At 32.7% G+C, this 27905-nt stretch overlaps 5 protein-coding genes and 1 non-coding gene across 13 annotated transcripts; 4 read left to right on the top strand and 2 right to left on the bottom strand.

Annotated features, from left to right (window-relative positions):
• The first annotated feature begins 180 nt into the window (after positions 1-180).
• On the top strand, positions 181-5149 carry LOC114183491 (serine/threonine protein phosphatase 2A 57 kDa regulatory subunit B' theta isoform-like). The gene is made up of 3 exons (XM_028070526.2): positions 181-566; positions 673-1925; positions 4491-5149. The coding sequence occupies exons 2-3, from the start codon at positions 720-722 to the stop codon at positions 4845-4847; spliced, it is 1563 nt and encodes a 520-aa protein (XP_027926327.1). The 5' UTR covers positions 181-566; positions 673-719; the 3' UTR covers positions 4848-5149.
• A 1608-nt stretch (positions 5150-6757) lies between these two features.
• On the top strand, positions 6758-9411 carry LOC114170348 (multidrug resistance protein). 2 transcript variants are annotated; one of them, XM_028055854.1, is made up of 6 exons: positions 6758-7081; positions 7169-7306; positions 7986-8072; positions 8213-8260; positions 8548-8690; positions 8930-9411. In XM_028055854.1, the coding sequence occupies exons 1-6, from the start codon at positions 6800-6802 to the stop codon at positions 8940-8942; spliced, it is 711 nt and encodes a 236-aa protein (XP_027911655.1). In that variant the 5' UTR covers positions 6758-6799; the 3' UTR covers positions 8943-9411. The 2 variants fall into 2 exon arrangements, with proteins under 2 accessions (XP_027911655.1, XP_085531893.1); XM_085675767.1 differs by lacking the exon at positions 8930-9411 and having other exon boundaries at positions 8548-8694.
• On the bottom strand, positions 7401-7472 carry TRNAP-AGG (transfer RNA proline (anticodon AGG)). Its single transcript has one exon. It is a non-coding gene; the product is annotated as a tRNA-Pro (tRNA).
• A 1147-nt stretch (positions 9412-10558) lies between the features above and the next one.
• LOC114178014 (small heat shock protein, chloroplastic-like) lies at positions 10559-12553 on the top strand. 2 transcript variants are annotated; one of them, XM_028063690.2, is made up of 2 exons: positions 10559-11122; positions 11921-12553. In XM_028063690.2, exons 1-2 carry the CDS (start codon positions 10918-10920, stop codon positions 12409-12411), a joined length of 696 nt encoding a protein of 231 aa, XP_027919491.1. In that variant the 5' UTR covers positions 10559-10917; the 3' UTR covers positions 12412-12553. The 2 variants fall into 2 exon arrangements, with proteins under 2 accessions (XP_027919491.1, XP_027919481.1); XM_028063680.2 differs by having other exon boundaries at positions 10589-11122; positions 11918-12553.
• Positions 12554-18088: 5535 nt separating this feature from the next.
• On the top strand, positions 18089-22543 carry LOC114174065 (TPX2 (targeting protein for Xklp2) protein family). Of its 3 annotated transcripts, XM_085675749.1 has the most exons (10): positions 18089-18418; positions 18759-18812; positions 18954-19535; positions 19643-20287; positions 20402-20457; positions 20584-20661; positions 20866-20968; positions 21057-21125; positions 21447-21557; positions 21928-22543. In XM_085675749.1, the coding sequence occupies exons 1-10, from the start codon at positions 18356-18358 to the stop codon at positions 22141-22143; spliced, it is 1977 nt and encodes a 658-aa protein (XP_085531875.1). In that variant the 5' UTR covers positions 18089-18355; the 3' UTR covers positions 22144-22543. The 3 variants fall into 3 exon arrangements, with proteins under 3 accessions (XP_085531875.1, XP_027914620.2, XP_027914611.2); XM_028058819.2 differs by lacking the exon at positions 18759-18812 and having other exon boundaries at positions 18090-18418; XM_028058810.2 differs by lacking the exon at positions 18089-18418 and having other exon boundaries at positions 18702-18812.
• Positions 22544-23142: 599 nt separating this feature from the next.
• On the bottom strand, positions 23143-27497 carry ARR11 (response regulator 11). 4 transcript variants are annotated; one of them, XM_028084137.2, is made up of 6 exons: positions 26885-27497; positions 25434-25586; positions 24935-25315; positions 24659-24735; positions 23883-24357; positions 23143-23726 (listed from the first exon to the last, which is right to left on the bottom strand). In XM_028084137.2, the coding sequence occupies exons 1-6, from the start codon at positions 27009-27011 to the stop codon at positions 23365-23367; spliced, it is 1575 nt and encodes a 524-aa protein (XP_027939938.1). In that variant the 5' UTR covers positions 27012-27497; the 3' UTR covers positions 23143-23364. The 4 variants fall into 4 exon arrangements, with proteins under 4 accessions (XP_027939938.1, XP_027939931.1, XP_027939921.1 ...); XM_028084130.2 differs by having other exon boundaries at positions 23143-24357; positions 26885-27047; positions 27191-27496; XM_028084120.2 differs by having other exon boundaries at positions 23143-24357; positions 26885-27047; positions 27187-27495.
• Positions 27498-27905: the final 408 nt, after the last annotated feature.

Here is a 27905-nt window from a genome sequence, read left to right as displayed (position 1 = left end):
TCGTTATTATCAATTAATTCACAGTAGGTATATGCTTGCCCTGCATGTGCTTCATTCGACTTTTTCTTCATTTCAGAATTATTTTTAATTTTATATTATCTGCAGAGCACAAATGGTCAGAAGTTGAAATTCTCGTTTATTTATTTTTTAACTGAAAGCGAATAAATATATACATTCGCTCAAAAAACATGAAAATAAACGAAAAAGGGAAATCTGCGGAACATTCTTCGTCTCTTGCTCTCGCTTTTCAAGCCCAACAACGCCCAAGATTGTGTCTCCGATAATTTGAATTCTGAAGAATTCTCAAACACTCTGTTTCTGATCATCGACGCTGATCTCTGTTTCCCTTCATCACTGTTTCTGATCGCAAAGGTCGAAGGTTTTCCGCATCAAAATCTAACTTTGTTCGCTCCATCATCACTATGGGTAGAATCACGAAACTGGGTTTTCTTCTGTTACCCAGATAAGTCAAAGGCTTTATTCTTTCTCTTATCTTTCGCTGCTATCGCCAACGCATCATCGTATCAATTTTCGGACAAGTGCACAAACAACAACATTCGTATCTGGTCGCTTCTCGTTCCAATTGCGTGTTTCTTGTTCAGATTCTGAAGTTAACAAAGTTTAGGAATCTGTTTGTTTGTTTACAATTTTTATTTTATTTTGTCTTTTCAGGTTAGAAGAAAAAGGGTAAGGGTTGTTCCGTGTTTGTTTGATGAATTATGTTCAATAAGATATTCAGTAAACTCCCTCGGAAGTCATCGAGAGGTCCCGAACACGGTGGAAGTGGAAAAGGCCATCATGGGGTTACCACTTCTTCGAAGAACAGTGATTCTGTTAGTGTTTCCCCAGGTGGTTCCAGACAGGGGAATTCTTCCGTTGCGGGACAGAATCATGGTAACAGAGTTCCATTACCGAAGGTTGTGAATGAGAACAATATTCACAACGCCAATAACGGGAATTTGGGTTCCTATGAGGCATTGCCTGCATTCAGGGATGTTCCCTCTTCTGAGAAGACAACTTTGTTTGTCAAGAAGCTTAGAATGTGTTGTGTGGTGTTTGACTTCACTGACCCCGCCAAACACGTCAAGGAGAAGGAGGTTAAGAGACAGACCTTGGTGGAACTCTTGGATTATGTGACTTCTGCGAATGCTAAGTTCGCGGAGAATGTGATGCAGGAGGTTGTGAAAATGGTGTCTGCAAACATATTCAGGACACTCAGTCCTCAGCCACGCGAGAATAAGATCGTTGATGGTGTTGATGTGGAGGAGGAGGAGCCTTCGATGGATCCTGCTTGGCCTCATTTGCAGATTGTGTATGAGCTTTTTCTGCGGTTTGTGGCCTCACCTGAGCTGGATCCGAAGTTGGCCAAGAGATACATTGACCAGTCCTTCATTTTGAAGCTGCTGGATTTGTTTGACTCCGAGGATCCGAGGGAGCGGGAGTACTTGAAGATGACTCTGCACCGTATCTATGGCAAATTCATGGCGCATCGCCCTTTCATCAGGAAGGCCATCAACAATGTGTTTTTTAATTTTATTTTTGAGACTGAGAAGCATAATGGGATTGCTGAGTTCTTGGAAATTCTTGGGAGCATCATCAATGGTTTTGCATTGCCATTGAAGGAAGAGCATAAACTGTTTCTTGTTCGTATCCTAATTCCTCTGCACAAGCCAAAGTGCTTGGCAATGTATCATCAACAGTTGTCGTATTGCATTACTCAGTTTGTGGAAAAAGACTGCAAACTTGCCGATACAATTATCAGGGGGCTGTTGAAGTACTGGCCCATAACAAATAGTTCTAAGGAAGTTATGTTCCTGGGTGAGTTAGAAGAAGTCTTGGAAGCAACTCAACCCCCAGAATTCCAGCGTTGTATGGTGCCATTGTTTCGTCGGATTGCCCGTTGTTTGAATAGCCCTCATTTTCAGGTATGAACTTTCTTCCAGGGGTTTCCCCTTGCTCCTTCTTTTTGTTTCCCCATTCTTAATTTCACGAGGAAATTGCACATGACTTTCAAATTAATTCTCTCTTGCAACTTCCTTGACCGATTACTGAACTTTATTTTAGTTCATTTCTCTTGTTGAGAAGCTGTTATAACTGGCAAGAAAAGTAGAAACCTTGTTTCACCTTCCCATTGCTTAATGCATATTTTGTTTTGCAGTTTTGAACTTGAAACGTAACACAAGTATAAAAATAAGAAACTCAATTCCTTTGTTTCGTTATGTCTTCTTAAAAAACACGGAATCAACATTTCAAATTGCAATTGTGGTCAGTTTTTTGTCCCATCTATTATTGTGGGAAATTGCAGCCAATATGGCCACGATTGGGATTGTGGTCACTTAAAAAACCTTGGTGTTGCAGCCAAAAACCATGGTCATTGACCGTTTTCTTAAACATTGCACGGAGTGATGGAAATCATTCATATCTATGCCCTCTAGTGACTTGGGCTTTTGAAGTAAATAATCGTAGTCCCCCATTGCAAGTATGTGATTCTATTCTCCCAAGGTTCTTATCAATTGGCTTTAGAGCTTTCTACCATGTCTATTAGCACAAAATGTGCAAGGCCAGTGGTGACATTAGCGTTGTAGTGTTTAAACTTTCTCATATTCCCTCTTACGTAAAAGCTAAGCATGGAAGAAACGTATGGAAAACCTTATATTGAAAATAATTTTAATTAAGAGAATTGGGGGGGGAGAGGGTAGCAAGGAATTAAACTCTTAACTAGTTGATTGAACACAATGTTGAGTAGCTAAAATATCTTGAAAGGATGCGGTGTTGAATGTTGGATCAAAAATTGGTTTTTATATTTTTATGTCTAACTGGTTGAGTAAGGTTCATATTGTCTGTAGTAAATAAATATACAAGACTGGCCTTTCCCTCTGAAGAAGGGATTGATTTGTCTTATGTGTCAACCCCTTTCTTTTTCATTCTTTTAAACTTTTGCTCGCTGGCCATTCGTTATGGGCATATCTTGACTCGAATGAGGACAGATTTGTATTTTTTTATAATTTCACACTTAGAAAATCTATTTGTGACTATAAATAATTCGGTGGACTGCGTTGTACATGCATATTATCTACCACTTACTTTATATCTTAGTTTTGAATGTTCATGATTTTATATAATCTTCTTCAATCAATTTTCCAGTATCTCGTGATAGATGCAATTAGTAAGGTACTGATAGGCAACATCATGGTCAAAGATTATAACATGGTGCTTGTACATTGTTATTACTTCTCTACGGTACTCCACTTTGAAAATTTAAGTTGAAATCCAGTGTAATTGTTTCTATCCAATTTGACTTCCATTATGTTCAAATTTAGACTCTTATAACTTGCTGTGATTATTACGCATTGTGCTGTCAGCAAGATGAGATAATTCTTATTAGATGAGCATTACTGTGTGATTGTTGTACAGAGAGCTGGCCTCAGCTCAGCAGTCTCTTTTTATATAATTTTAAGTGGTTACAGAGATAGTTAAAGGTGTCATTCTGTTTAACAGTATGATAATGATAGCTGTCATCGAGTAAGTTGACAGTTTGGAGATTATATGTCATTCTTTGACTGGATTAACTAAGTCTTTGAGCAATTTCTCAGATAGCTTAGATACAATTTGACTTCCATTATGTTTAAGGGAAAGGGCATCCAAAGCCCTTTTTGTAGTCCTAAAGCTCCGCATAATAGGAATATCCTCTCTCTTTCAAATGACAAGAGAGAGTGTTTAAAATGTTTAGATGATGCTCATTTCATTGTATAAGTATTTGCATGAATAGGAAATGCTCTATAGCTTTCTCAGAATATTTTTATGAATGGATTTTTTGTTACATTAACCGAGTCATGTGACTAACCTGGAGAAATAAGGCTGTTGTTGATATTGCTGTTTGTTAGGACTGTATTTTTGAACTGCTGATACATTCTGTACTGGAATTTGCAAGAGTTAGTCTACGCTTTGCGCTGCATGATGCTTCAATTTCTCATGTGATGTTTATAAATGATCTGTTTACAAAACTGAACAATGATCTGTTTAGTTTTTCTTGTCATGTTGACAAAACTTGGATGTTTTATGGTGATGATCACAAATCATAGTTAAGAGTTTGATCCTGTTAAATTTAACACTGACCTTTTGTATGCATGCGAAAATCCAATTTTAATTGAAAAAATAAACAATACCACAATATACATAAATTAATGATCCTTAGTGTTGCCTTTTTGTCCTAGAGTTCAGATTTTTTACTGTTTTTTTGTGATGTTCTTTAATGAGTATTAAAAATACATTGACGATGATATTTTAATTTTTTTTTTAATATATTTTAAAACTTCAAAATCAGTATCTATAAGTATATTGTAAAAACACAGTAGAGGATCAACATTTAAAACTGAGCAAAGAATCCAAGTTCCTTTTTGTCTTGCCCTGAATTAGTAGGGTTGTAGTGACAATATTCTATTTTCCCTTGAAGATCCACAAACATGTATCTTGTCTTTTTTTTTCCTCAGGTGGCAGAAAGAGCTTTGTTCTTGTGGAACAATGATCATATCGTGAACTTAATCAAGCAAAACAGAAAAGTGATACTACCCATCATCTTCCCTGCATTGGAGAGAAATGCTAGAAGTCATTGGAACCAAGCTGTCCATAGTTTGACCTTAAATGTGCGGAAGATTTTTAATGATGTCGACGCTGATTTATCCAAAGAATGTTTACAAAAGTTTGAGGAAGACGAGTCAAAGGTAGATGAAGTCAAAGCAGGGCGTGAAGCCACGTGGAAACGCTTGGAAGAGCTTGCCATGAAGAAAGCTGCAAGTGGGGAAGCCGTGCTTATTGGTAAAGCACCAACTCGCCCCTCTGCAGGTTAGATAGAACTGGAATATGTGTATTCTGCTCCAATAGCTTCATTTTTTCAAAAAGAAAAGATTTTTATAGTATTTTTTTTTTTTTGCATGTGATGGGTTGGCCAAGAGGGGCAATTTCTTGAATACTTTCTTATTCACTTCTTATAGAAAGCTATGATTAGTAGCAAATATCTCATGCAAAGCAACATCCAAAGGTTAATTATTAGTATATATATATATATAGCTTATACTCTTGTGCCCAATGTTGCCACAAAGCACGTTTAGGGCACTTCCCTTTGCAATGAATTTTTCGTTTCAAGACTCTAGATTTCAGTTTGCAATAGTTAAGGAAAAACTCAGAAACAAGAGAGAGACAAAGCACTTTTCTAACGTAGACTTTGTCTTCATTTGACCTGTTTTGGTCCACAATCCAATGTATGGGTTGAATTTGAATTGCATGTTGGTCTTGTCCACTGGGCGATTGTGGTTCTGTGCTGTTCCCACGTCTTGGATAGCATTTTTCCAAAGGGAGAAACCCTTCAACAATTTTTAAATTTTTTTTCTTTTTTCATTTAAATTGTTATGAGGAATGAATGATGTGCTAACAACCAATCCAAGACATTAAAAGTCTTCTGCCTCAAATTTTTTAGATTGGAGTGATTATTATTATTTTTTTAAACTTAATAGTATGTAAATTCATCAGAAATATATTAAATACAATTTTAATCTAATTCATCAAAATACATGTCTGTACAATTTCAATTAATTAACAATCTATCAGAGAATGTAATTTTCTCAAAAATTAAGGGTGTGGTTAATTTAATGTGTAAAGTTTATATAATGTTTTGAACAGTTAAATTAAAGGACATTAACGTAGGGATAGAACAAATTAAACACGTATGTAGAGTTTTACAAAATTTGAGTAGAGTACATTACTGTTTCAAAGTAAATAAAAAATATAAATAATCGTTAATGATGAAGAAAATTTCAGTGAAAAGATGAATTATCCGTAATATAATAATTTCTCACAAGAGAGAAATGCAATTTATCTATGCGAAGCGATGAGAATGATTTACTAATTTTACAAAAAATATTTTATACACATTAGTAAAATTAAAATAAAACGTTTAAATTAAAATATACACTAGAATTTAACCAAATTAAAGCCCAATTACATTTTCTGGCGCGATAAAAAAATTGAAACCCAACAATAAAGGCCGCATCATAGGTTTATTCATTTCTGAACCTGTTTTCACAATTTAAGGTCGTAACATTATTTTAAGCCCAAAACATATAAAGCGAAGAGGTGTAAAGTTATTTGTTCTTTCCAGTAGTCTGAAGTAAACATTTTTAAAATTAATGAATAATAAATTCACTTTTTGTACTTTTACTTTCACATGTTCCTTTATTTTAACTTTTGAAGTGTTAAAAGATTTAATTCTGCATAAAGAAAAATTTTACAGATCAGTATAGACGTGTTGGTTTTTGTCTACGTTAAATCACTTTATCTTATGTTACTATAGTATCATTTTATATTAACAAAAAATTACTCCATTTCATACCATCACGAATGTAAGATAAATATTAAATAAAATATTAATCACACTATTCAAATGATAAACGAAATTAAATAATACAAATTTAATTAAAAAATCTAAAGTATTTAATAAAAACTTGATTGAAAATAACGTATTTAAAAAAAAAAACTCAAAACTTAATTACACTTTTTTTTTTATATAAAAAAGAAATTTTCTTTTTCAAAAATTAGATAACGGATGAGTTATATATATTTAACAAGAAATAAGAAGAATTTTAAGGAGGAGAATTTTTAACATTTTTGTTATATTATATGGTGTGTGCCTCTCCATCCGCCACGTGTATGGCTATTTTCCTCGCAATTATTAATTCAATTAAAAAAAATAAAAAAATGATAGAGATAAGAAAAACTCACTCACTCGTTCACTTTCTCTGTATCAATGGAAGTAGGAATGTCTCTGAACGCGCTCCTTCGTCTTCCTCCGACGAATTCACGCTTCCTCCACAACGACGACGTTTCGGTGAGGCACTCTCTGGTTTCGAACCGGAGGCAGCACCGGAGCTTGAAGGCACCGCAGCGTCACGGTCACGTGTTTGTGGTTGAAGCCAAGGGCAAAAAGGGAATGATGGCTCGTCAGTTTCAGCGTTCAGCTCCTCCTCCTTTACCCAAAATTGAAGACGATGGCAATCCCAAATTCGTCATCTTCATTCGCATGGCCAACGTAATCATTCCTTTAATCAGCTATTAGTGTTAATTAAATTCAATGTTTAAGTTTCTTATTCCATTTTTGCCCTTAATTGCATTGCAGGTATACCTTTGGTACCCTCTTAGCATTGTAACAGGTGGCACCACCGCTAAAATCATGGTTGCTGCTAAAGATAATTTTCTCGGCAAGTATATCTACAAAGACACCCTTGACAGAAATCTCGCTGCTGTTATCTACAAAGTAAGTTTTTTTTTTTTTTTTTTTCTTTCAGATTTCGTAAATTATTTTTGCTGATGAAAAAAGTGTTGTTGTGACAAAAAAATATATATTAAAAGGGGCATTCCGAGAATTGAACTCGGGACCTCTCGCACCCTAAGCGAGAATCATACCACTAGACCAAATGCCCTTTTTGAAAAGACTTAATTTTTATAGCAATCTGAATAATGCTGGTATTGGAATATGTTCTGTCTCAATAGAATAAACCGTTGTCATTTTAAAAATGAATAGTGCTTGGATTGTCTATGTGAGATGGAAAAAAATTGAGTGTGGTGAGATCAATGTAATGTGTTCTTAAACAACTGATGTTTATTGAGTTCTTTATAGCCACGTTTGGGTATCTATTCAACAAGGATTTATCATTCATAGGCTGATAAGCATGATCCTGAAGCTTGCTAGTGCTAAAATTAGCTAAACAGAGTTTATTTTGTTAAATTTCACTGTAAATCCCATTGAAATAAATTATAAAGTGTTCATAGTTTAGGTCATAAGCTACTTTCATATGTCCAAATAAGCTCTTTGTTAGTTCTCACGAACACAGTGGAGATCTTGGGTAACCGTTAATTACTATACTGGACTGTGCTTTTTTAATTTCTCGTTGTTCTGATTTTGCTGCTGATTGCTTTTCTTCAATTCTTCAAAGGATGAGAAGGAAGTACAGAAATCTGCATTCAAACAATACCGTGTATTGCGTTCAGCTACTGATTTCAGATACGGCTACAAACTTGTTGTAATGCTCTTACACTTTCTTTTATAAATAAATGTTTTAACCCCAATTTCACTCTTTCCAACATTAAAATTGATGCATTGCGGAAGTTAGAAGACCATTCCCACATTCTGTTTAAAGTTTTTTGTATGATGAATTTGCAGGAGAATACCAACATAAGAGCTGCCCTTTCTACCACCGATGTTATTGAGGTAACATTCTTGACATGTTGTGCTTTGTTGTCATCATAATGATTTTGAAGTTTCACACCGAACTTTAAACCCCACGGCATTAGATATGTGTGTTTTACAAATACATCAAGAAATTCTGATTTTGCAGGAAAATAGCAATTTTCTTAATCTTTGAACATTTTAAATTATTTTGAAGCTTTACAATAGTCCATATCATAAATTATATATTTATTTATCCGGGCATTACAAAAAAATATTTGTGATATTTTCCCACTAATATATTGTTGTTTTTCATATCCAAATTGAAGCTTCCTACACCAGATAAACTAAAAACCGTCCTGGATAAAGTGAAAGACTTTTTCGGAGACGCGAAGGAATCTTTTGGAAAGATAACATCATTGGGCACTACTACAGCGGAGGAGTCAGAGGAAGACACAAAAGAAAAAACCAAGTGAGTTTTACATCTTATTGCCTGAAGAAAAACTCTGAATTTTTTATTATTAGGGAATTTCATCATTTTTTCCTATTTTCTTCAACATCGACCTGCACTTCATGTTACCATATGGATATTCAATGGAGTTTATCTGATCCTATACATTTCTATGAATATTATTCAACTAACATGGACATGGTAGTGTTTTATTTTTTGCAAATTTGTGATGGTTTAGATTATTTTTTTGCCAATGCCAGGGTTAAAGGATGAAACTATAGCTGGAAATGATTTGCTTAAAGTGTTATGAGTAGCCCGTGACCTTTTGAGCTCAGAATGCTCAATTATGTTTATGGATTGGTTGGAGAGGAAACTTCTGTGCACAACAATGCTACTCCAGGTTTTGTTCTTAGATCTGTAACCATCAAAAAATTACTTCATGTTTTGCAGAGTGAATACAACCATTGCGATACTGATCACTCATGTATGCTATAATCCATGATGCTTTGGAATAGATAACATGTAGGATGAGTATGTGATGGTACCGTTATCAGTTCGAGAGATTCCTGGAACTGTTGTACAAATTAGGGTTTGTAATATCTTTGCATTTTGACGGAAATTCTTTAAATTTCTCTCAGACTACACTGTCAGCTTCTGATGAAAAAACAATATTGCATTGTCAATACTGGAATTGTAATTCTGGAAACTCGATGCAGATATAATGAACGTGCCTTTTTGTTTATGGCTATAGTATTACCCATCTGTGTATGCAAATTAAATTTGCATGTAAAAAAGGTTCAGGTTAAGTACTATAATATTCACGCGCGATTAACCTTAAATTTAAAAAACGAGTCATTTACATGAGATTATTTTGCCTTTTTCGTTGGTTAAAAGGATGGTGAAATCATGTATTTGATGCCTGCTGCTAAATAATGAGGTGAGATTTAAGGATATAAATCAAGTTAAAGAGGTAAGATTTAAATTAAGGAAAATTTTATGAAAATAAGTTAAAAGTTATTTAAAGCGAAACATACAATACATGTACATGTATAAGTTAAAAATGGTATATTAAGATTGCAGTTTTAAAAAATAATTTAAATTTAGAAAAGCAATTACTGATAAATTGCGTAAATTAGTAAAATAAAAAATTATAGAAGCATTTTGTTAAAGATTTATTTATCTATATTATTATATAAAGAGATAAATTTTTTAAATAAAAATAATTATTTTATCATTTTATTCTTTTAAATCGTTATTTCTTTAAATTTAGTGTTTTTTAAAATTAAATTAGTAGTCTACAATAAAAATATGACACAAATGAACGTCTGTTTTCACTAATAATTATAATATGGATTAATTTATTGTGAAATAAACCTTCTGAATCTTACAAAGGAATAATGTAAGAAATGAATCCTCGTAAATCTGATTCTGATGGCTATTGGAAATTTATACTACAAAAGAGAAAGGACTTTTATTCAGCCATTGCAGTTTGTGGTCTAAAATATGTGAATTCGATTAAGTCACTTGAAATTGAAGTACCTCATTTATGGATAAATCTTATGTGGCACTCCACGATTTAACTCTTTAAAGGGATGAATCAGATGAAGTTTAATCAGGACATTATGTTTTATATTTTTTCTCCATTTCGGTTATTTAAAAAAAGAAGTTTTAATATCTTGAAAATGATTCATTCAGAGAAATAAGAGAATCTCATGTTTCTGTATATTAATAATCAGAATTTCTTAATCTCATCTTTGAATAACCACCACTACATATTATACGAGTCTCACTAATTTTCTCACTGAATATTTCGATTCATAATTGTGAATTTCAGTTAAGACAGTGACTCTGAGGAGCTATCTCCATTCGAATGTAACCAGACACGTAAGAAATCCGCGATTAAGATTGGACTTGGAACATGAAGGGCTCTCATTTACCAGAAAACGTGGTCAAAAGCTTATCCAACAAGTTCGAATCTTGAAAGGTTCCATCCTCTGTAACATGTCTGGTTCTGGAAAATTCTGGAAAACGAAAGGATGTTCCGATTCAGTACTCATCTCTCACGACCCCACCCACCCATGATGATGTCGTGTTTTCCAGAATTCTCCAAACCTCCTTCTTCAAACTTATATTCTATATATTTCACAGAAACCCTACCTTCTCCACATTCACACGCTACACTCCCACCACTTCATCAAATTAACAACCTTAATTTTTCTCAATACACAGAACACAACACTCTTCACAAATGGCACACGCTTTGTCTTCTAATCTGACTCTTAACGTTCCCACATCGAGGTATCTTCTTCACTCCAGACCAACCCAGTTGAAGCCAGTGAAGTTCATGGTGATGGGGGACGCAAGAGAAAAGCTTGACCACATCCCAAAACCCAACAAGAACCACCACCACCATCCTCTTCCCAAAAAGAAAGTTTCCCCTACTGCACCCATAGGTATTCTTGCTCGATCCCTATTCTTATAAGTTACTTGAAGTTCGATCTGATTATTCTTATAAGTTACTTGAAGTTCGATAGTTCGATCTGAATTGAATTGAGTTAGATTAAAAATTTATTTATTACTTTGATACGAATCGTGAGTTTTAAACCTAATTTAACTTTGAAAAATCGATTGTATTGTTGATGTGAAACTTTTAACACATTTCCTTACGCATGTTGAGGTATATTTATTTTGTGCATGGGATTAAAAATTAGTGGATGGTCCGTTTCCGATAGCGAGTGGAACAAAATGTTTAAGAAAGTTCGTTAGAATAGGTTTTAACTTGGTTCTGATATCATGTTAGAAGTGGATTTTAAACTTAATTTAACTTCACAAAACCGACTTGTAAAATGAGGTTTGAATTTCACTTATATATTATGAAATTGACTTATCTATAGTTGATGTGGAACTTCCAACACATCCCCTTTACATACGCCGAGGTATATTTATTTCGTACGTGAAACTAAAAATTAGTGGGTGGTCTGATAACGGCCTGATAGCGAGTGAAATAGAATATCTAAAAAAGTTCGCTAGAATAACTCTAATTTGACTCTAATATCATGTTAAAAATGCGTTTTAAATTTAATTTAACTTTACAAGACTAGTTTGTAAGGTAAAAAATTGTCTTTTCTAATCGATGGATGTGAACTTCCACCATAATCAGAATTGTTGTTTTTCTTGTGTTTCTGTAGCTAGCACTGATTTTTGTGACCATGTACATGTTGAATGAACATGTGAAATTGCACAAAAAGCAGGGTTGTGGGACAGGTTTCCGACGGCGAGGACAATGCAAGAGATGATGGAGACGATGGAGAGGATGGTGGAGGACCCTTTTGCATTCAGCACACTTGAGTGGCCATCGTCACCGTTACCGAGTGAGGGTGTGGGAGGGTACAGAAGAAGAGGAAGGGCACCATGGGAAGTGAAAGAGGGAGAGAGTGAGTACAAGATGAGGTTGGACATGCCCGGGATGAAGAAAGAGGATGTGAAAGTGTGGGTGGAGGAAAAGATGCTTGTGGTTAAAGCAGAAAAGGAAGCGAAGAAGAAAGAGATGGTGGAAGAACAGGAAGAGGAAGAAGAAGAGGGATGGTCTGCAAAGAGTTATGGGAGGTATAGCAGTAGGATTGCTCTGCCGGAGAATGTGCAGTTTGAGAATATCAAGGCTGAGGTTAAGGATGGTGTTCTCTACATCGCCATTCCCAAAGCTACCACTTATTCCAACATCCTAGATATCCAAGTTCAATGATTCATGTTTTTGTTTTTGTTTTCTTTTGCACATTTCATACAGAGATTCTGGTTTCAACAACAGTTAATTGTGTAGATATATCTACGTTAGTTATTCTAATTTTGCCACTCTATCCTCTCAATACACCTTAACTTTTATTCTAGATCGTAATTAGTCTTTTTTTTTTTTTTCAACTTTAATCAAATTCGGTCTTCATAATTTGATTGACTAACCGCTATAAATTTATTTTTTATAATTAAATTTTATTAAATTTATTTTATGTTTAATATTTGAATTTAGTTATCATTTTTTATTTTAATATTAATATTAGTCGATAAATATTTTTAAAATCTAAAATAAACTTAAAAAATTAAATTTGATTTAAATATTTAAATTTATAAGGATTAATTTGGTTTATAATTTTGAAAACTATTAATTTAGGAACCAAAATTATATTTAATTTTTTTTTTCTTTCTTTTCTTACAATCTTTTCTGAGTCATAAATTTTTATAGTCGAAGACAAATTATTTATTTTTAATTTTATTTTATTTGTTATAATAACTGATAGTTATTTATTTTTTATTCTATTTTTTATGATAATCAATAGTTTTTAATATTTTATTAACTTATATTTAAATTTATCATTATATTTAATTGAATTAATTTATTAATTAACTCTAACCATATATTTTTTAAAAGGATAGTATTTAGAGGCATTTCTCCTTTAAATAATTTTTTATTGAATAGGAACACAATAATGTAAACTATGGAATAATTTTGATCATTAGTTTAGTTAATTTAGTTGCGCTGATAAATAAGTATGACAAAATTTGTAAAATTATTTATTTATTGTTATGATTGGTCAACCAAAATTAATTTAAGTCGACTTATTAAAGATAATATATTATATAATTTTTAAAATTGATGATCCAGGTTGATTCATTATAGACCGATTATTTAGCGAAAAATAACTCTTTTTTTTCTTTTGTTTCTAGAATATTAAATTTTAATTATGAGTAAAATATAAATAAACTTTAATATAATTCAAATACAATTTAAAATAATGTTCAACTCCAAATACAAACTAAAATCACAAAAATATTATGTTTTTATTTGTTAATCTAATATGTTGGTTAAAAAAGCAACAATCAAACACAATCCAAATACAAAAAATTTGTCTGACTTTTTTATTTGCGGGTGGGTTGATGAGCCAACCCAATTCACTACAGGTTCAACAAAGATGAGTCAGATTTTTAATGGGCCAAGACAAAAATTAATTTATATTGAACTTTGTAAAAAAAAAATCATCCAACTCAGCCCGAACTTGTAGTAGGCCGGGTTAAGTCATGAGTTATGATTCACTTTGACATATTTAATATAGTACGTTCCCGTGTGTAGTTTTTGTAGAGTGTTTTTTTTTTCTTTCTAATTTTCTTAAAAATTTTATCATTGACTTTAATATATTTATTAATTATATCTGATTTTATTTTTAATTCTCTTAATTTTTTTCTAGTTTTCACGTATAATTTTCAAGTGAAGTTTACAAATATTAGAACGATCATAAAATAATAAAAAATAGATATTTGTTTAAGAATTTTGATATTATTATTAATCTAGTCTGTGCTAAATTTATTTAATATTTTGAATACTTAAAAGTTTTATATTTATTAATTGAATACTTAAAATTGTTTCTTTCATATTATTTAAGTTATATAAAAACTCAATTAATAAATATAAAATCATAAATACTCAATATATCAAAAATATCTAATAAAAACTTAATCAATATACTCAAACTTTTTATATAATTAAAATTTAATTAAGCTAGTTTTATATTTCTAATTGTTATTAGACACAAAAAATAACTACAAACTTAATAATTGATCTATTTTTATTGGTTAATTAATTTTTTTTCTTTTATTATCTTTCTTTCTTATCGTTTTCTTGAATTTTCAAATTACTGAACTTTTAAAGTTTTCCTAAACTCCTAAATATAAAAAGAGTTGTATATTATCTTACACCTAGAGATGGCAAATAAACCCGTCCTCGTGGGTATTGCCCGAACCCGTCCCCGTTTTGACTGGGTATAGGTATGGGTATGGGAAATCCCCGACTTTTTCAGTTGGGTATGGGGATGGGTATGGGGATGTACATATACCCGCCATAATACCCGTCCCCGCCATATCTTCATTCTCGTTTAAATTATTAAAATATTCACAATTAATCAACTAACCCCTATATATATATATTTTTTTTTTCTTTTAATTATTTCATTTGTCATTATACTCATTCTCATCTCCAATATATTTTTTATCTTATCATAACCTTTATGTAATTATGTTAAAATGATGTATGTTAATAAAAAAAAATTATGCCTCACATTTGAATATTTATATTATTTTTTAATATTTTTATTTATTATAAATTTTCCTTTCACATGAGAATGTTTATACTCTCAATTTAAGGTAATATAAAAAAAATTCTTTACTTATTATTATTATTAATTTTTGTTTAATTTGAAGAACTCTTTTGTTTCATTAAAATAATTTTCGTTATTTTTCAACCATTAAGTATATATGTTGATATTTGAAAAGTTTTCTTAGTTCTCTAAGATATTTTTTGTCTTATCATACCTTAGTTATACATTTGATTTCCTTTGTGTGATTTTTTTCGATAGTCTCTCAAATTATTTCTAAAACACACATTTGTTAGTTTTTTAATATTTTTATTTATTATTTTTATTTTCATCATGTGGAATAATATTTCGATATATTCTATATTATTTTTTATTTTATAACTCATTATTAATCATAATGTAATTTTTTCACTTTAAATTCTGTTTGAAGTGGTTACAATTATATATATATATATATATATATATATATATATATATATATAATGATATTTAGGAATAGTATATGATAATTCACTACAAGAAAAACATGAAATGGTAACTGATTTAGTCAGTAATCCATATCAGTCACTATTTTTCATCATTGGTGGTAGTAGTTGATTTATTGTCTAAATTAGTGACTAATTCAATGATCGAATCGGTACTTGATTTAGTGACCAATTTAATTACTAATTTATTTGTAATTTAATGACAAATTTTTTGGTCACTAATGATATTTCTATTTATTTTTAACCACTTCAAACATAATTTAATAATTAGTTCTCTAAGTTATTTTTTTTCATTTTATCATACCTTAATTATACATTTGATTTCCTTTGTGCGATTTCTTTCGATAGTCTCTCAAATTATTTCTAAAACACACATTTGTTAGTCTTTTAATATTTTTATTTATTGTTTATTTTCATCATGTAGAATAATATTTCGATATATTCTATCTAATTATTTGTTATTTTATAACTCACTATTAATCATACTGTAATTTTTTTCACTTTAATTGTATAAATAACTTTTATTTACTACAATATAAAAATTTAATGTAATTTCTATGAATATTTTTTTGTCACTATCCAACATATATTGAAGTTCAAAAGATACAAAATCTATGTCAAAATTTTATTATTATGTTTATTATTTATTCTTTGTGTCATTTTGATCAAGTGATCTATTATAACTTTTTATTAGTGTATAAAAAAGAGATTCATTATAATTTAAAAAATTGAAGTAAACAAATATTTAAAATATATTTTAATTTGAATATTTTTTTCCTTTTATTATTTGTTCTTTGTGTCATTTTGATCAAGTGATATATTATAACTTTTATTAGTGTATAAAAAAGAGATTCATTAGAATTTAAAAAATTGAAGTAAACAAACATTTAAAATATATTTTAATTTGAATATTTGTTTTCCTTTTATATTTTTTTGAAATATTTTTTAATTTTATCAACTAAGTTCATCAATGTTGTAGTTTACAAATTTAATAAATGTTTTGGTTCACATGAAATTTTAAATTTTATTTGGTATTCTAATATAAAATGTAAACAATTATAATTTATTTTAAGGTATTTGGCATCGAAGAAAATTCTCCTAATGTTGAATATTTCATAATATTATGTTTTCTTTATCATAATTTTTTTTCTTTTATAAAAGTTAATATTGAAGTAGTTAGAACACGGGTACGGGTATGGGTACGAGATTATACCCGTTACCCGGTGGGGATGGGGATGAGAAAAAAGTTTGATACCCGTTGGGTTTGGGTATGGGGATGGGGATGAATTTTTTATGCGGGAATGGGTATGGGATAGCGAAACCCGTCCCCGCCCCGCCCCGTTGCCATCCAAAGTTACACCCTAATTTTTTTAATAATACATCCATCATTAATGGAAAAAAATAAATATACACATTAATAGAATATAATTATATTCACTTTGTTTAAATGCATACATTAATATAATGTAAATATACACAGTGCTGTATTTATCATAACCTTTGAAATTTATTTTTGTAGTTATTTTTTCTTAAACCGTAACAATAAAAGTAACTAAAAAAACATTAAATATTACATAATAATTATGATTTTCACTTATTCATTATGGGGTCTCAATATGAAAGGATTGAAAATGTCCATAATTTGAATTTCTTCTCAAAAAGTATTTGAAAAAAAAAAATTAAAGTGCCATAAAAGAAAAGAAAATGTACATAATAAAACCTTATTGTGTTAACAAATTAAAAATGGACCACTTCATATATTTTCTGACATTTAGGGAAAGAAATTAATATCAGTTAATATATAATGTGCTAAATATAAATAATAATAAGTACTTGTGATGAAAAATGGTCATGGATTATTATTGTAAAACAACTTTATTAGTAATTTCTTAGAAGATAATATTTTTAATATAATAATGACATTATAGTTAGAATCTATGACTTTATCTATAGCATCAAAACCTCTATCACTATGTGATGTTAGTGATCTTAAAAGAAAAGAAACCAATAGTCTTTTTTTTTTTTTTTATTTAAAACAATAAAATCATACTTATAAGTAACGACATTAAATATTTTGTAGATAAAAGACATTAAATATTACAATGAGAAATATAATTAATTAGTTACCATTGTCTTCAAAACTTTAGAACACGTTGTTGGGTCGGTATGGATGGAACAATCATAATTACATAAAATAAATGTCCGTTAGATTTGTCCCCACTTCTATATTTTTTTTCCAAATTCAAATTATAATTAAAATTTTACTAATTTTAACAAAAACAAACATCCTTTTACAAGCTATTATGGATTATTTTTTAGGGTCCTGATTATTTTTGGACCAACAATATAGTTAATTCTTTGTTTTTTTTAGAAAAAAAATTACTTATCATATCTAAGTTTTTATAATTAAAAAATAATAATACATGAAAAACATATAACATATTATAAGTATTAGCTGTCTATTATAACTCAGTTGAAAAATAAATTATACTTTGTTTTCAATATGTGAAAAAACTGGGAGAGAAATAATTGTTGGATTCATCTAAAACACACACTTAATTAATTATTCAATTTGGAAAAAAATGGAATGTTAATAAAAGAGGAAAAAGAAGATCTAACGGGCAAAACTGAAGAATAAAACAAAAATTAAGAAAAGTAGACGTTAGGGGAAAGAAGATTAGCAAAATAATGCAACGCAAAAATTGTGGGGCAAATAAACAGTGGGACCCACTCTGAAATAAAATTGAAATAAAAGGTTCCTAAGTTAAACAATAATATATTAGGGCAGAAGAATCCAGTAGTATCAACGTCGTGTCCAAACCTCAACGTTACTCGAAGAAAAAGGAGGTTCCATTTCTTTCTCACCACATGCAATTCAGAAATTATATTTATTGGACCGTTTAATCTCTGATTCACATTAATTTGTGAAGCAACACACTTTGGATTTTTTCACTCTCTGAATGTAGTTATAGAGATAGAAAAAGAAAGAGAAGAGGCATAGTTTTATTTTATTTGTTGTTGTTGCTGTTGTTGTTGTTGTTGAGTGAGGGCTTTGTTTTTCGTTATGGGTGAACCATCGGCATGTCTCGTTCGATCCTTCTCCAGTCCCGCCGACACTCGTTACGAGGTGAGTTTTTGTTTCGTAAAATAAACTTTCGCATGTTTCTGTTTTTTTTTTTTTTTTTTTTTTTTTTTTGTTGTGGCTGTTGTTGTTGATAATGGTGGTGTGAGTATGTTTGGTTTTGGTTTTCGTTGTTGAGAGGTTGGAGTGTCTGCAACTCCTTTTTCGTTTCGAATTTGGATTTTAGCATTACGTTTTATGGTGCAATTTAACTGTGCTGTTAAAGCGTTTGTATAATTGCACCGTAGACTGAACTCGGGAACTTATCGCATTCTCAAAAAAATTTCATTCCAATAATCCGTTTATGGCTTCCTTTGCTGAAGTTCTAAAAATTTCTTTTATTCAGTCTCACGTTGTTTTTCTCGAGGAAACGGACCACCCATGGTTTTCGACGTCAATGGTAAATTCACCATTGCTATTGTTCTGTTGTGGATACAATTTGTATCAATATTACGATTTTGCAGTTTCCTGTGATGTGTTGTTGAGTTTGGTGACCTGTGAAATGTATATTGGTGTTTATTGTTTTGTTTTTTGATTTTAGGGTAACCCTATCCCTGCGCTTGGAGAATCTATCTCTTTTGGGAGGTTTATGACAGAAAACTTGGATTGGGAGAAATGGTCAACATTCACTCAAAATCGCTATGTTGAAGAAGCTGAGAGATATTCCAAGCCGGGTTCTGTGGCCGCGAAGAAAGCCTACTTTGAGGCTCATTACAAGAGAAAGGCTGCGGAGAGAGCAGCTGCATTGATCCAAGAAGCAAATGCAAATCTTCAGGCTAATGGAACTTTTGAGTTGGAAGCTCAGCAAAGAAACCATGCCGATTCATCTTCTGAAACGAGTTCAAGTGTGCAACACGTTGTTGCCGCCAATGAACAGCCGGATGAAGAAACTGTGAATTGCCAAGTTGTTGAATGTGCCGATGGAGACCAACGAAAATGTGATGCCGGACAAAGTGATTTAGACATTTCCAATGTAGAAGGAGTAGTAGTGGACGTGGCACATCCTCTCGTTAATGCAAATATTAATTTGGGAAGTTTCACAACCATGGATAATTCTAACCAGTTTGATCATGTTGAAGACAATACAAATACTGGCCCTGTGGAAGAGAAGATGCTTGAACATGTAATTTATGCTTTCCTTCTTTGTTTAGATTTGATTCCTTTTTGTGTCTTCTGATGAGTAAATTTCTAACTGTGATGTCCGGCACATTTATCATTCTGATGCCGCAGGGTGCTGCTGGTCCCGAAGGAAAAAGAGAAGCAAATTCTTCTCCAGAATTATCTACCAAAACCGTGTCTTCCAAATGTTTTCCTCTTGATGAAAGGAAGGTTGCTGCTGCTTCTGTATCATCCAGAAGTGGAATAAACAGTGGTCCGAAAGGCAAGAAGTCTGTTGGAGACTTTGTTGAGAAGAATAAACTCACTGTGCACTCAGTCCACTCGTCAATCAATCTTTCATCTGGTACTGGTGAAACACGCAAAAGAGCTGCTGCAGCTATACAGTCCAGAAATGGTCTAAGCACTTTTTCAACAAATAAGAAGTCTGTTGGAGGCATGGTTGAGAAGAAACGAATAGGTTCACCATTACTTAAAATGTCAATCAATCTCCCATCGGGTGCTGTTATGCCAAACAACACAGCTACTGCAGCTACTAAACCCAGAAATGGAACAAACTTTATTGCGAAAGTTATAAAATCTGTCGGAAACTCAGTGGGAAAGATTCCAACCTCGAGGTCACTCCATATGTCAATCAATCTGCCTTCTGGTGCAGCTGAAACAAGTAAAACAGCTTCAGTGTTTGACCAGAACATAATTAAAAAAGTTCATTCTAATTTGCCCAAAAACAATCCATTGGCAATGCGGGCATCCACTGAGGTATTAACTTATCCACCTTTTTCTTGTACCTACATAGCATCAGTGGTTTTCTGAGTAAATACACAACATTTGAAATGGTACTCTGGTTGCTAAAGATTTTTCCCCCTTCTTTAGGCATCTCGTGGTTTGCAAGATCAAGGTTCTGCCAATCTCCTTTCTCAGAGTGGAAGGTATTTTGTCTTTTATGTCTTCCATTTTTAGGTTATGAATGTTCAAATATCTTCCTTGTGAGCTATGGTTTCAGTTGTGTGCATCTTAGAAATTTTCATTGACATGATCATATTTTTCTATGTCAGGACCGAAAGACTACTTAACAAGTCTGTATCTGGAGGTGTTACAGTGAATGCAAAACCTTCCTCCTCCATTTCTTTTGGGTAAGAACATTTTAAATAGTTGTTATTGCTTTGTTAATCTACATAAAATAAACATCTGTTTGCTGCTCCGAATAGGAGCTACAACTTTTCTGAGAAGCACTCTTTCAGTATTTGAAATTGAAAATCAGAAGTTTAAACATGCATAAAATAATGTGCTCTCATTAACGCCGCTTTCTTTGTGTTATTGCATAAATGCGCGAACAGCTTCCTGAAATCTTCAAGCACCAACAAAAGCAATCTCCAATCAGCTACCGTATCTTTGCCTTTTAAATTCAGAAGTGAAGAAAGAGCAGTTAAACGCAGAGAGGCAAGTTATTTTCCTCGTCTCTCAAATTAATTGTGAAATTTATGGATGAGCTATAGGTCTTACTGGCTTTCGCATTTTCTTATTTCAGTTCTTGCAGAGGATGGATGAAACTAAATCCAAGGAAGAAGAGAAAGTGAAGTTGCAAAGGACTCTCAAGGTGAATAATTTTATAATAATGGTTCTATCTTTGCACATGATTTACCTTGTTTATAAGCAAAAAACTATCAATGGCCCGTAGAGGCAATAACTGTAGGAAAAATGTCGTATAGCTGGAATCACGGAATTGGATCTGATATATAGGCAATAAATGCATAAATGTATGTTCCTTTTTCTTTTTTGTGCTGATTGCCCTGAGTGGCACTTCGATTTAGGAATAAAGGATTCAATAGTCAAGACGTGGCTTCGTAATTCGTTTTCAACTGCTCTTTATTACTCAGTAAAAAGGTTATTCAACATCTTTAATTTGACGTTGATGCAGGGTAAAACAGTGCTTGATCACAAGAAGCTGGGGCAGAGCAGTGCTTCTCTTTCCAAACAAAATGAGGACAAGATTGGTGGATCGCGTTCCCCAAGTAACCGGATTAGAAAGGTATATTTGCTTATTACTTCTGATGTTGAAAATAACCATTGTCTAAATGCTAGATGACAGCAGCCATAAATGCCCTTTTGTCGATCCATCTGGATGCTTTTTTTAGTGGCTTAGCCACAAGTCCTTGTTTGTGGCTTTTTGATTTATATTCTAGAGGATGTTGCTTGTCAATCAGTTCTGTTCACCTTGCAAATTCTTTATGACCATCCCACAAAATCTATCAACCATCAATATCTGTCGGTTCATTTTTCCCTACCTGGAGATGCTTTCAACTTGTGATTTATAATATCGTACTTGCAATTTTTTTATTCTGGGTGATGCGTTCAACTTGTAATATATAATAATGTTATTTACTTGTTATTCCTTTCAGACCTCACCTACACTGCCCCGGTCACCAAAACTTGTGAGGAAAGCAAGTTCTAGTTCTAGCACAGTCCAGGACAAAAGCTTAGGAAATGCATCGAAGCCCCCTATCAGCACAAACAATTCCAAACCTACTACTGAAAAAATTAACCGAACTACAAGACCAGTAAATTCATTATCTAGTACCACAAGAGAAAATGCTTCACCAAACATTCAGCATTAGCAAGAAAAGAAGTACCTGGCCGAGCCTGTGACTTCAAGAAAAATCTGTGAAAGAAACTGAAACAAGCCGCTTATATTCTTTCAGCCTCATGTTCATATCGTTAAACAGTGATTGTAGTTTACTTGTAATAGGATAATTAGGAGAGATCATGTCCCGATGTGTTTTCACATTTCGATGGAAAATTTTGTAGTTTTTTTTTTTTTTTCTGTTGTAGTTATATCTAGTCTACATTAAATTTTGATATTGGAGATAACCAAGTTTGTGAAATAGGTTTAGGCTATACATCAAGGTAAATTGTAGGACATGTATTACCTTTAGTTTCACATAACTGTGATTCGTCACTTTGTTACAAACCATTCAAATATTAATTTTGAGGACATGGAAATATTTTTTCTGTGAACTTGCGTTTGAGGAATTTTAATCCCCGTACATGAAAAAGAGTGTGGTTGGTGAATGTGCGGCGTTGCCCTTTTTCATCTTTTGACCCCATAAACCAAAAGGTAGTACTTCCAACTAAGAAGGAAAGACTTATTCAATTTTTCCAAAACAATGTTCAGAAATCACTTTAAGCTTGCTTGGTTCTAAAACCATTCTTCTAACCAATCACTTTAAAGTTAGTTCCAGTGATCGATGCGCGCGGCTCCAAATTTTCAGCCAGCACTAGCATATGATTAACATATAAAAAAGTACATGGCGAAAGTTCACAAGAGGCGAGACTTTCCATGCGAGGTAATCTGTTATTTACATTTTACACTACAATATGCGGTTGAACTACTCCTGTTTCACACATTTTTTTTTAAAAACATGTTGACATCTTCTATACACATTCTTTTGACTATGTTATTGTTGTTAAATTTTATTTGAGACTTACTAAATAATTTGAGTCCATTTTATTTTAGTAAAACTCAAATTCATTCATTCAGTAATAATGTTTTCAGAGACATTTGTCAAATAATGCAGGTTGACATTTATCTATTTTTACCTTAAGGAAGGCTAAAATTAGGTGGAAGCAAGCTTATTAAGTAACCTCAATACTTGTCAGCATTCGTTTTTATACATACTGCAATATATCCAAATCCTCTATGATCGGAAAAAGAATACCCCAACCGTTGAGATTGAAATTCTTCAACAAAGACGTAGTTAGCTACAAGAAACATAAATTGTCCTTTCATGATTGCATTTTGATTTTTGTTGAAGATGCAGGAGGAAAGGCAAAGCAGTTCATGCTATGAACAGACCTTGATCTATAACCGAGTAATCGCCTGAATCATATAAGTGAATTGGAGCTTCTGGTATAAGTCCTGGATCATAATATTCTGGCATTCCTATATTCTGCAGACCAAAGTTCATATTATAACATTCACCTTGTAGCCACTGGAAATGCAAGTCCTCATCCAAAGGTGCAGAAGCTGCCTCGCCTCCCAAAAGAAGGTTTCTTTGGTAAATTTCCAGATCAGAAATGCAACTGAGGTTATTATATCCATGTGTTTTCAATCCTGAATTTGTAGTTGAAATGGGTTCTAAAGATTGAGCATTCATAACAAGACTTCCTGGTTGAATTGGAAAGGTGTCAACTGCATTCCCTATTGAATTCACAGAACTGGATTGATCATTCTTGAAATCTGAAAACAAAGGTTTTGCTTCTATACAAGCAGGAACCTCTTCCTCCGTTATAGAGGGAGCTGAACTAATTGAAGCAACTGACTGTGATTGATCAACTTGGATGTGATGCTGCTTACCGTGTAATGGCATCTGATTGAAGCTATCTTTCAAATGAACAAGTGACTTGTGTTCTTCTTTGAGTTGCATGGGTGGAACTTCAGTCCAAGAGTACTGTGTTGGCATGGAGCAATCAAACACTGCATGGTTTCCTTCTGACTGGGCAAAAGTTTGATTGAGGCCAACTCTTGAACTCTCTCTCATATTTGAATCGGAAACGTTACCAGTCAAAGGCCTTCCTTTTTTTGCTATGGTGAACTGTGAAACAGATCCCTTATCACCTTCATGACTTTTATTTTCCACGGTCGGAAGCTGTAATGATCCATCCGAATAATTGTAGCTGTCAGTTGAAACATCATTCTGTTGCTTGTTTACTGGGTTTTGAAATCCAAAACTTCCCAGATCTTTTGAAGGAAAATCTGAATGCTTCATACCACTCGAGGAAGATCTTCGATCGTTTTCTTTCTGAATCCTAATCAAATAAAGCCGGTATTTCTGCACAAGAAAATTTCTTATCAGGAACCTGAGTTTCAAACTTCAAACTCATGGAACATTACACAAACATACACATTTTCTTGAATTTACGAGAGAATCTGCATCCAAGTTGTAATGTTTCTGAGAAACATTTGTACAGGACCTATGTTTGGAGGTAATTTACTCACACTCTATAGTATCAAAGTGAAGTTTTGTTATGATTCTAAGTCTACCAAAAAGAATACATGAGTGAAAGACTCTATACATGTTTCTTTCTCAATAATCTAGGGGTAACAATGAAGGAGTGAAATTACAGCATCACCTGCAAATGGCTGGCAACATTCTCTCTAGTCAGCCATGGAACATTCATCAGATCCAGTATTTTCTTCGGCCCAACTTCTGCCAAACAGAAATTATTTGTTACAAATAGTTTTTGGATGGAAGATATAAGATGACTACATTCACAAAAGATTATAACTGGCAGTCACACTTCAATTCATCAAGGATATGCTAGGTTATGCATATCAACAAGATTTATAGAAGCCACAGTGACGATTCCAAACAACACTTTTATACAGAACCTTGAGAAGAAACTTACTATCAAATCCAATCTGATTCACAGCTTTAACAAACTTCTGATGAAGATCTACAGACCATACTACTCTAGCTTTCTTGGTAGATGATGGATCCATACATTCTTTGTCATCGTGTTTGTTATCTGCATCTTTTCTTTTCTTTGTTGAGGTCACATCTTCTACAGCAAACAAGTTCCCCTCATCTGATAGCTCTGATCCATTTCTCATCATGCTCTCAAAACTCTCAAAGCTTTCAAACTCTTTTGCCTCGTGTATCCTTTTTCTAAAGACATGCTGCCATATATTTCGCAGTTCTTTCATCCTTATAGGCTTAAGGAGATAATCACATGCTCCATGTTGAACACCTTTCATGACCCTGCTTGTTTCCCCATCCACAGACATCACTGAACAGTATTGCAAAGTGTGACTTGTCAGAGCGTGGAGTTTCAATCAATGTGATCAAAGGATTACAATGATATCATATAACGAAAAACTTGAATATATTATTGATAGAGAACTGACTAATCACAGGAAGATCCATCTCAAGCCCAACATGCTCAAGAAGTTTAAAACCATCCATGTCAGGCATGTTTACATCGCTGATCACTATATCATATCCATCCTTCCTTTCACGAAGCAAGTTTAGAGCATGCCTTGCTAAACAGCATGTAGTCACTGAATCAAAAGAAGAAAGAGAATCAGAATAATGTGTGTTTGCTTTTCAAAATTTGCTACTTCTATAAAATCTCACTGATATGAACAGAAAGGCAGAAGAAAAAGACAGAGAAACATAGATAGGGGAATTATAAACAGTATAAATGGTGACATAACAAAAAAGCTTTGAAAGTCTGTTGTTATACAAATATTTCTCGAATTACCCAACTTAATGATCAGTGTTGCATGATGTGAAGACCACAACCTGTTAGACACAACCTCTTACTACTACCTATGACATTCACACTATCATTCAGAGATGTCTCTTCATATGTTATCTGTTCTTATTGCAATCATAGTCTCAATAATTCGGGTTTTTGCTTTAGTTGGTGTTTTTATTTGCCTCATGAAACTATATAAGCACTAAACTCTCTACCTTCCATTTATGACAACAATTTCTTAAAACCTACCAGGGACAAAAGCTCAATCCAAGAGAGTTGTAGCCATAAACTAAGATCTCATATAAAAAACCTCACAGAACATGTACGGTTTAATTTATTCAGATTTAATTCAGTTATCAGATATATTTTTAAATAAACTAATCCAACATGCTACTGCTAATGCACCAACCATCTTCTCATTAATATTTTAACTAGTGCATGTTATCAATGGATGAGAAAGTGTGGGATTACCAACATGGCATATTATAGCTCCAAAGATACCAAAAATAAACAATGCCAGACGACAGTAAATTTAGATTATGAAGAATCAAATTCGACAAGAGAACTTCTTTATGCCCCTCTCTAAATGTTTTAATATTAACAGACATGGCAACACAGTAGATAGAACCCGAGCTAATCTACAACATGCCCCCTCTAATAATAACTTCACAATCTGAACTTTTCTGCAATTCAAGTTTTTGCTTCTTGGAAAATGAAAAGGACCATCCTTTAAAGAATTGAAAGATCAGTTTACCAAGTAAAATCCAAAATCAACCCAAAATTTAAAAAAATATGCATGCAAAATTATGAGTAATTACCACTAACTATTTGAGTGCCATCATCAGTTCACAACCTTAACAAAAGAAATTTTGTTTCATTTTTTTTTTTGCAATAAAAAAAGCGAGCACATTCCTCAGAAACTGATCCACCACACACTAAAGCTTAAAAAGAATTAAATCAAAACCTGGAAACTTTACATCAATTATAGATCTTAAGTACATGAAATTAACCAATAGTGGTAACTTGGCACACAACAAAAGTGGCAGTGTGCAAAAAAGAAAAAAGGAAGCACTCATGTGATGACCAAACAAAACCAACCTTCATAATTGCACTTCTTGAGCATCTTCTCAAGGATCTTGAGCCACGTAGGATCATCATCCACAACAAGAACTCGCAGACCAGCAGGGAAATCACGTCGAGGGGAAGAGAAACACCCATTATCCATTTTTGAGAGAGACAAAGAGTAGGATCAGTGGCTGTGCTGTGAGTTCAAAAAAGGTTGGGTTTGTGTTGTTGGGTTATAACAAGTTAAGAAGAGTTAAAAAAATATCAAAGGAAAGAAAGAAAAAAAAGACACAGAAAAAGAGAGAGAGAGAGAGAGAGAGAGAGAGAGAGAGCACCAACGAATATTGGCGCCGCACAGCTAACGGTCCCTGTGGCGTACGTTAGTATATATCCCTTTGGGTTTGTTTGGTTGGTCCTACCTAGCTACCTGCAACTTCAGTGCTACTTGTTAAACAATGCATAGTAAGTGTTATTATGAGAAGGAACTGGGAACAGTGGAACCAGTTTTTTAAGATTAATGCCGAAAGATAAGGGACACGTTGGGTGGCTTTAACAAATTTAGATATTGAAAATTGAAAAAAAAAAATGTTTGTGACACTGAAAAAGTGAACTGGGTTGGGTTGGGTTGTGTTGGGGCATCCTAGGGAAAGTGAGTGAGTGAGGGTTGTGGTTGTGAAAATGGAAAAAGGTGTGTACTATTATACCACTGATAGAACATAACCTAGGGAAAACAAACAGTGTTTCTACTTTATACTTTATACTATACTTCTCCAACCTATGTTCTCTGTTTTGTTCTGTTCTCTTCTTCTGTTGTCCTGCACCTGCACCACCTGTGTTTCTAAAAGCTATTAAGTACTCTCATTATTACTATTATTTCTTTTAACTCAATTTTTTTTTTTCTTTTATCAGATGTTGTTTGTCTTGTTTGGAGCATCACCTACTTTGTTTCTCAAATGATTATCTTTGATTTCAGTTGCCAGCAGTGATCAAGATTAAAACAAAAAATACCAGTCATTCTTAATTTATGTTTTTCTCATGCACAATATTTCTGTAT

This window comes from Vigna unguiculata, chromosome 1, assembly GCF_037176805.1.
Source record: "Vigna unguiculata cultivar grain cowpea cultivar isolate G323 ecotype 2 chromosome 1, ASM3717680v1, whole genome shotgun sequence".
Classification (NCBI taxonomy): domain Eukaryota; kingdom Viridiplantae; phylum Streptophyta; class Magnoliopsida; order Fabales; family Fabaceae; genus Vigna; species Vigna unguiculata.
The sequence above is the reverse complement of the archived record's forward strand: the minus strand, read 5'-3'. Positions and strand labels throughout refer to the sequence as shown.

Coding starts and splice junctions, on each gene's coding strand:
- LOC114183491 (XM_028070526.2), top strand. CDS start 720: ATGTTCAATAAGATATTCAGTAAACTCCCTCGGAAGTCATCGAGAGGT. Junction 1,926..4,490: donor TGAATAGCCCTCATTTTCAG/GTATGAACTTTC, acceptor TTTTTTCCTCAG/GTGGCAGAAAGAGCTTTGTT.
- LOC114178014 (XM_028063680.2), top strand. CDS start 10,918: ATGGCACACGCTTTGTCTTCTAATCTGACTCTTAACGTTCCCACATCG. Junction 11,123..11,917: donor TTCCCCTACTGCACCCATAG/GTATTCTTGCTC, acceptor TTGCACAAAAAG/CAGGGTTGTGGGACAGGTTT.
- ARR11 (XM_028084130.2), bottom strand. CDS start 27,011: ATGGATAATGGGTGTTTCTCTTCCCCTCGACGTGATTTCCCTGCTGGT. Junction 25,316..25,433: donor GATGGATCTTCCTGTGATTA/GTCAGTTCTCTA, acceptor AATACTGTTCAG/TGATGTCTGTGGATGGGGAA. Junction 24,736..24,934: donor GAATCAGATTGGATTTGATA/GTAAGTTTCTTC, acceptor TCTGTTTGGCAG/AAGTTGGGCCGAAGAAAATA.
- LOC114170348 (XM_028055854.1), top strand. CDS start 6,800: ATGGAAGTAGGAATGTCTCTGAACGCGCTCCTTCGTCTTCCTCCGACG. Junction 7,307..7,985: donor TCGCTGCTGTTATCTACAAA/GTAAGTTTTTTT, acceptor AATTCTTCAAAG/GATGAGAAGGAAGTACAGAA. Junction 8,073..8,212: donor GATACGGCTACAAACTTGTT/GTAATGCTCTTA, acceptor ATGAATTTGCAG/GAGAATACCAACATAAGAGC.
- LOC114174065 (XM_085675749.1), top strand. CDS start 18,356: ATGGGTGAACCATCGGCATGTCTCGTTCGATCCTTCTCCAGTCCCGCC. Junction 18,813..18,953: donor CATGGTTTTCGACGTCAATG/GTAAATTCACCA, acceptor TTTTGATTTTAG/GGTAACCCTATCCCTGCGCT. Junction 20,458..20,583: donor CTCCTTTCTCAGAGTGGAAG/GTATTTTGTCTT, acceptor TTTCTATGTCAG/GACCGAAAGACTACTTAACA.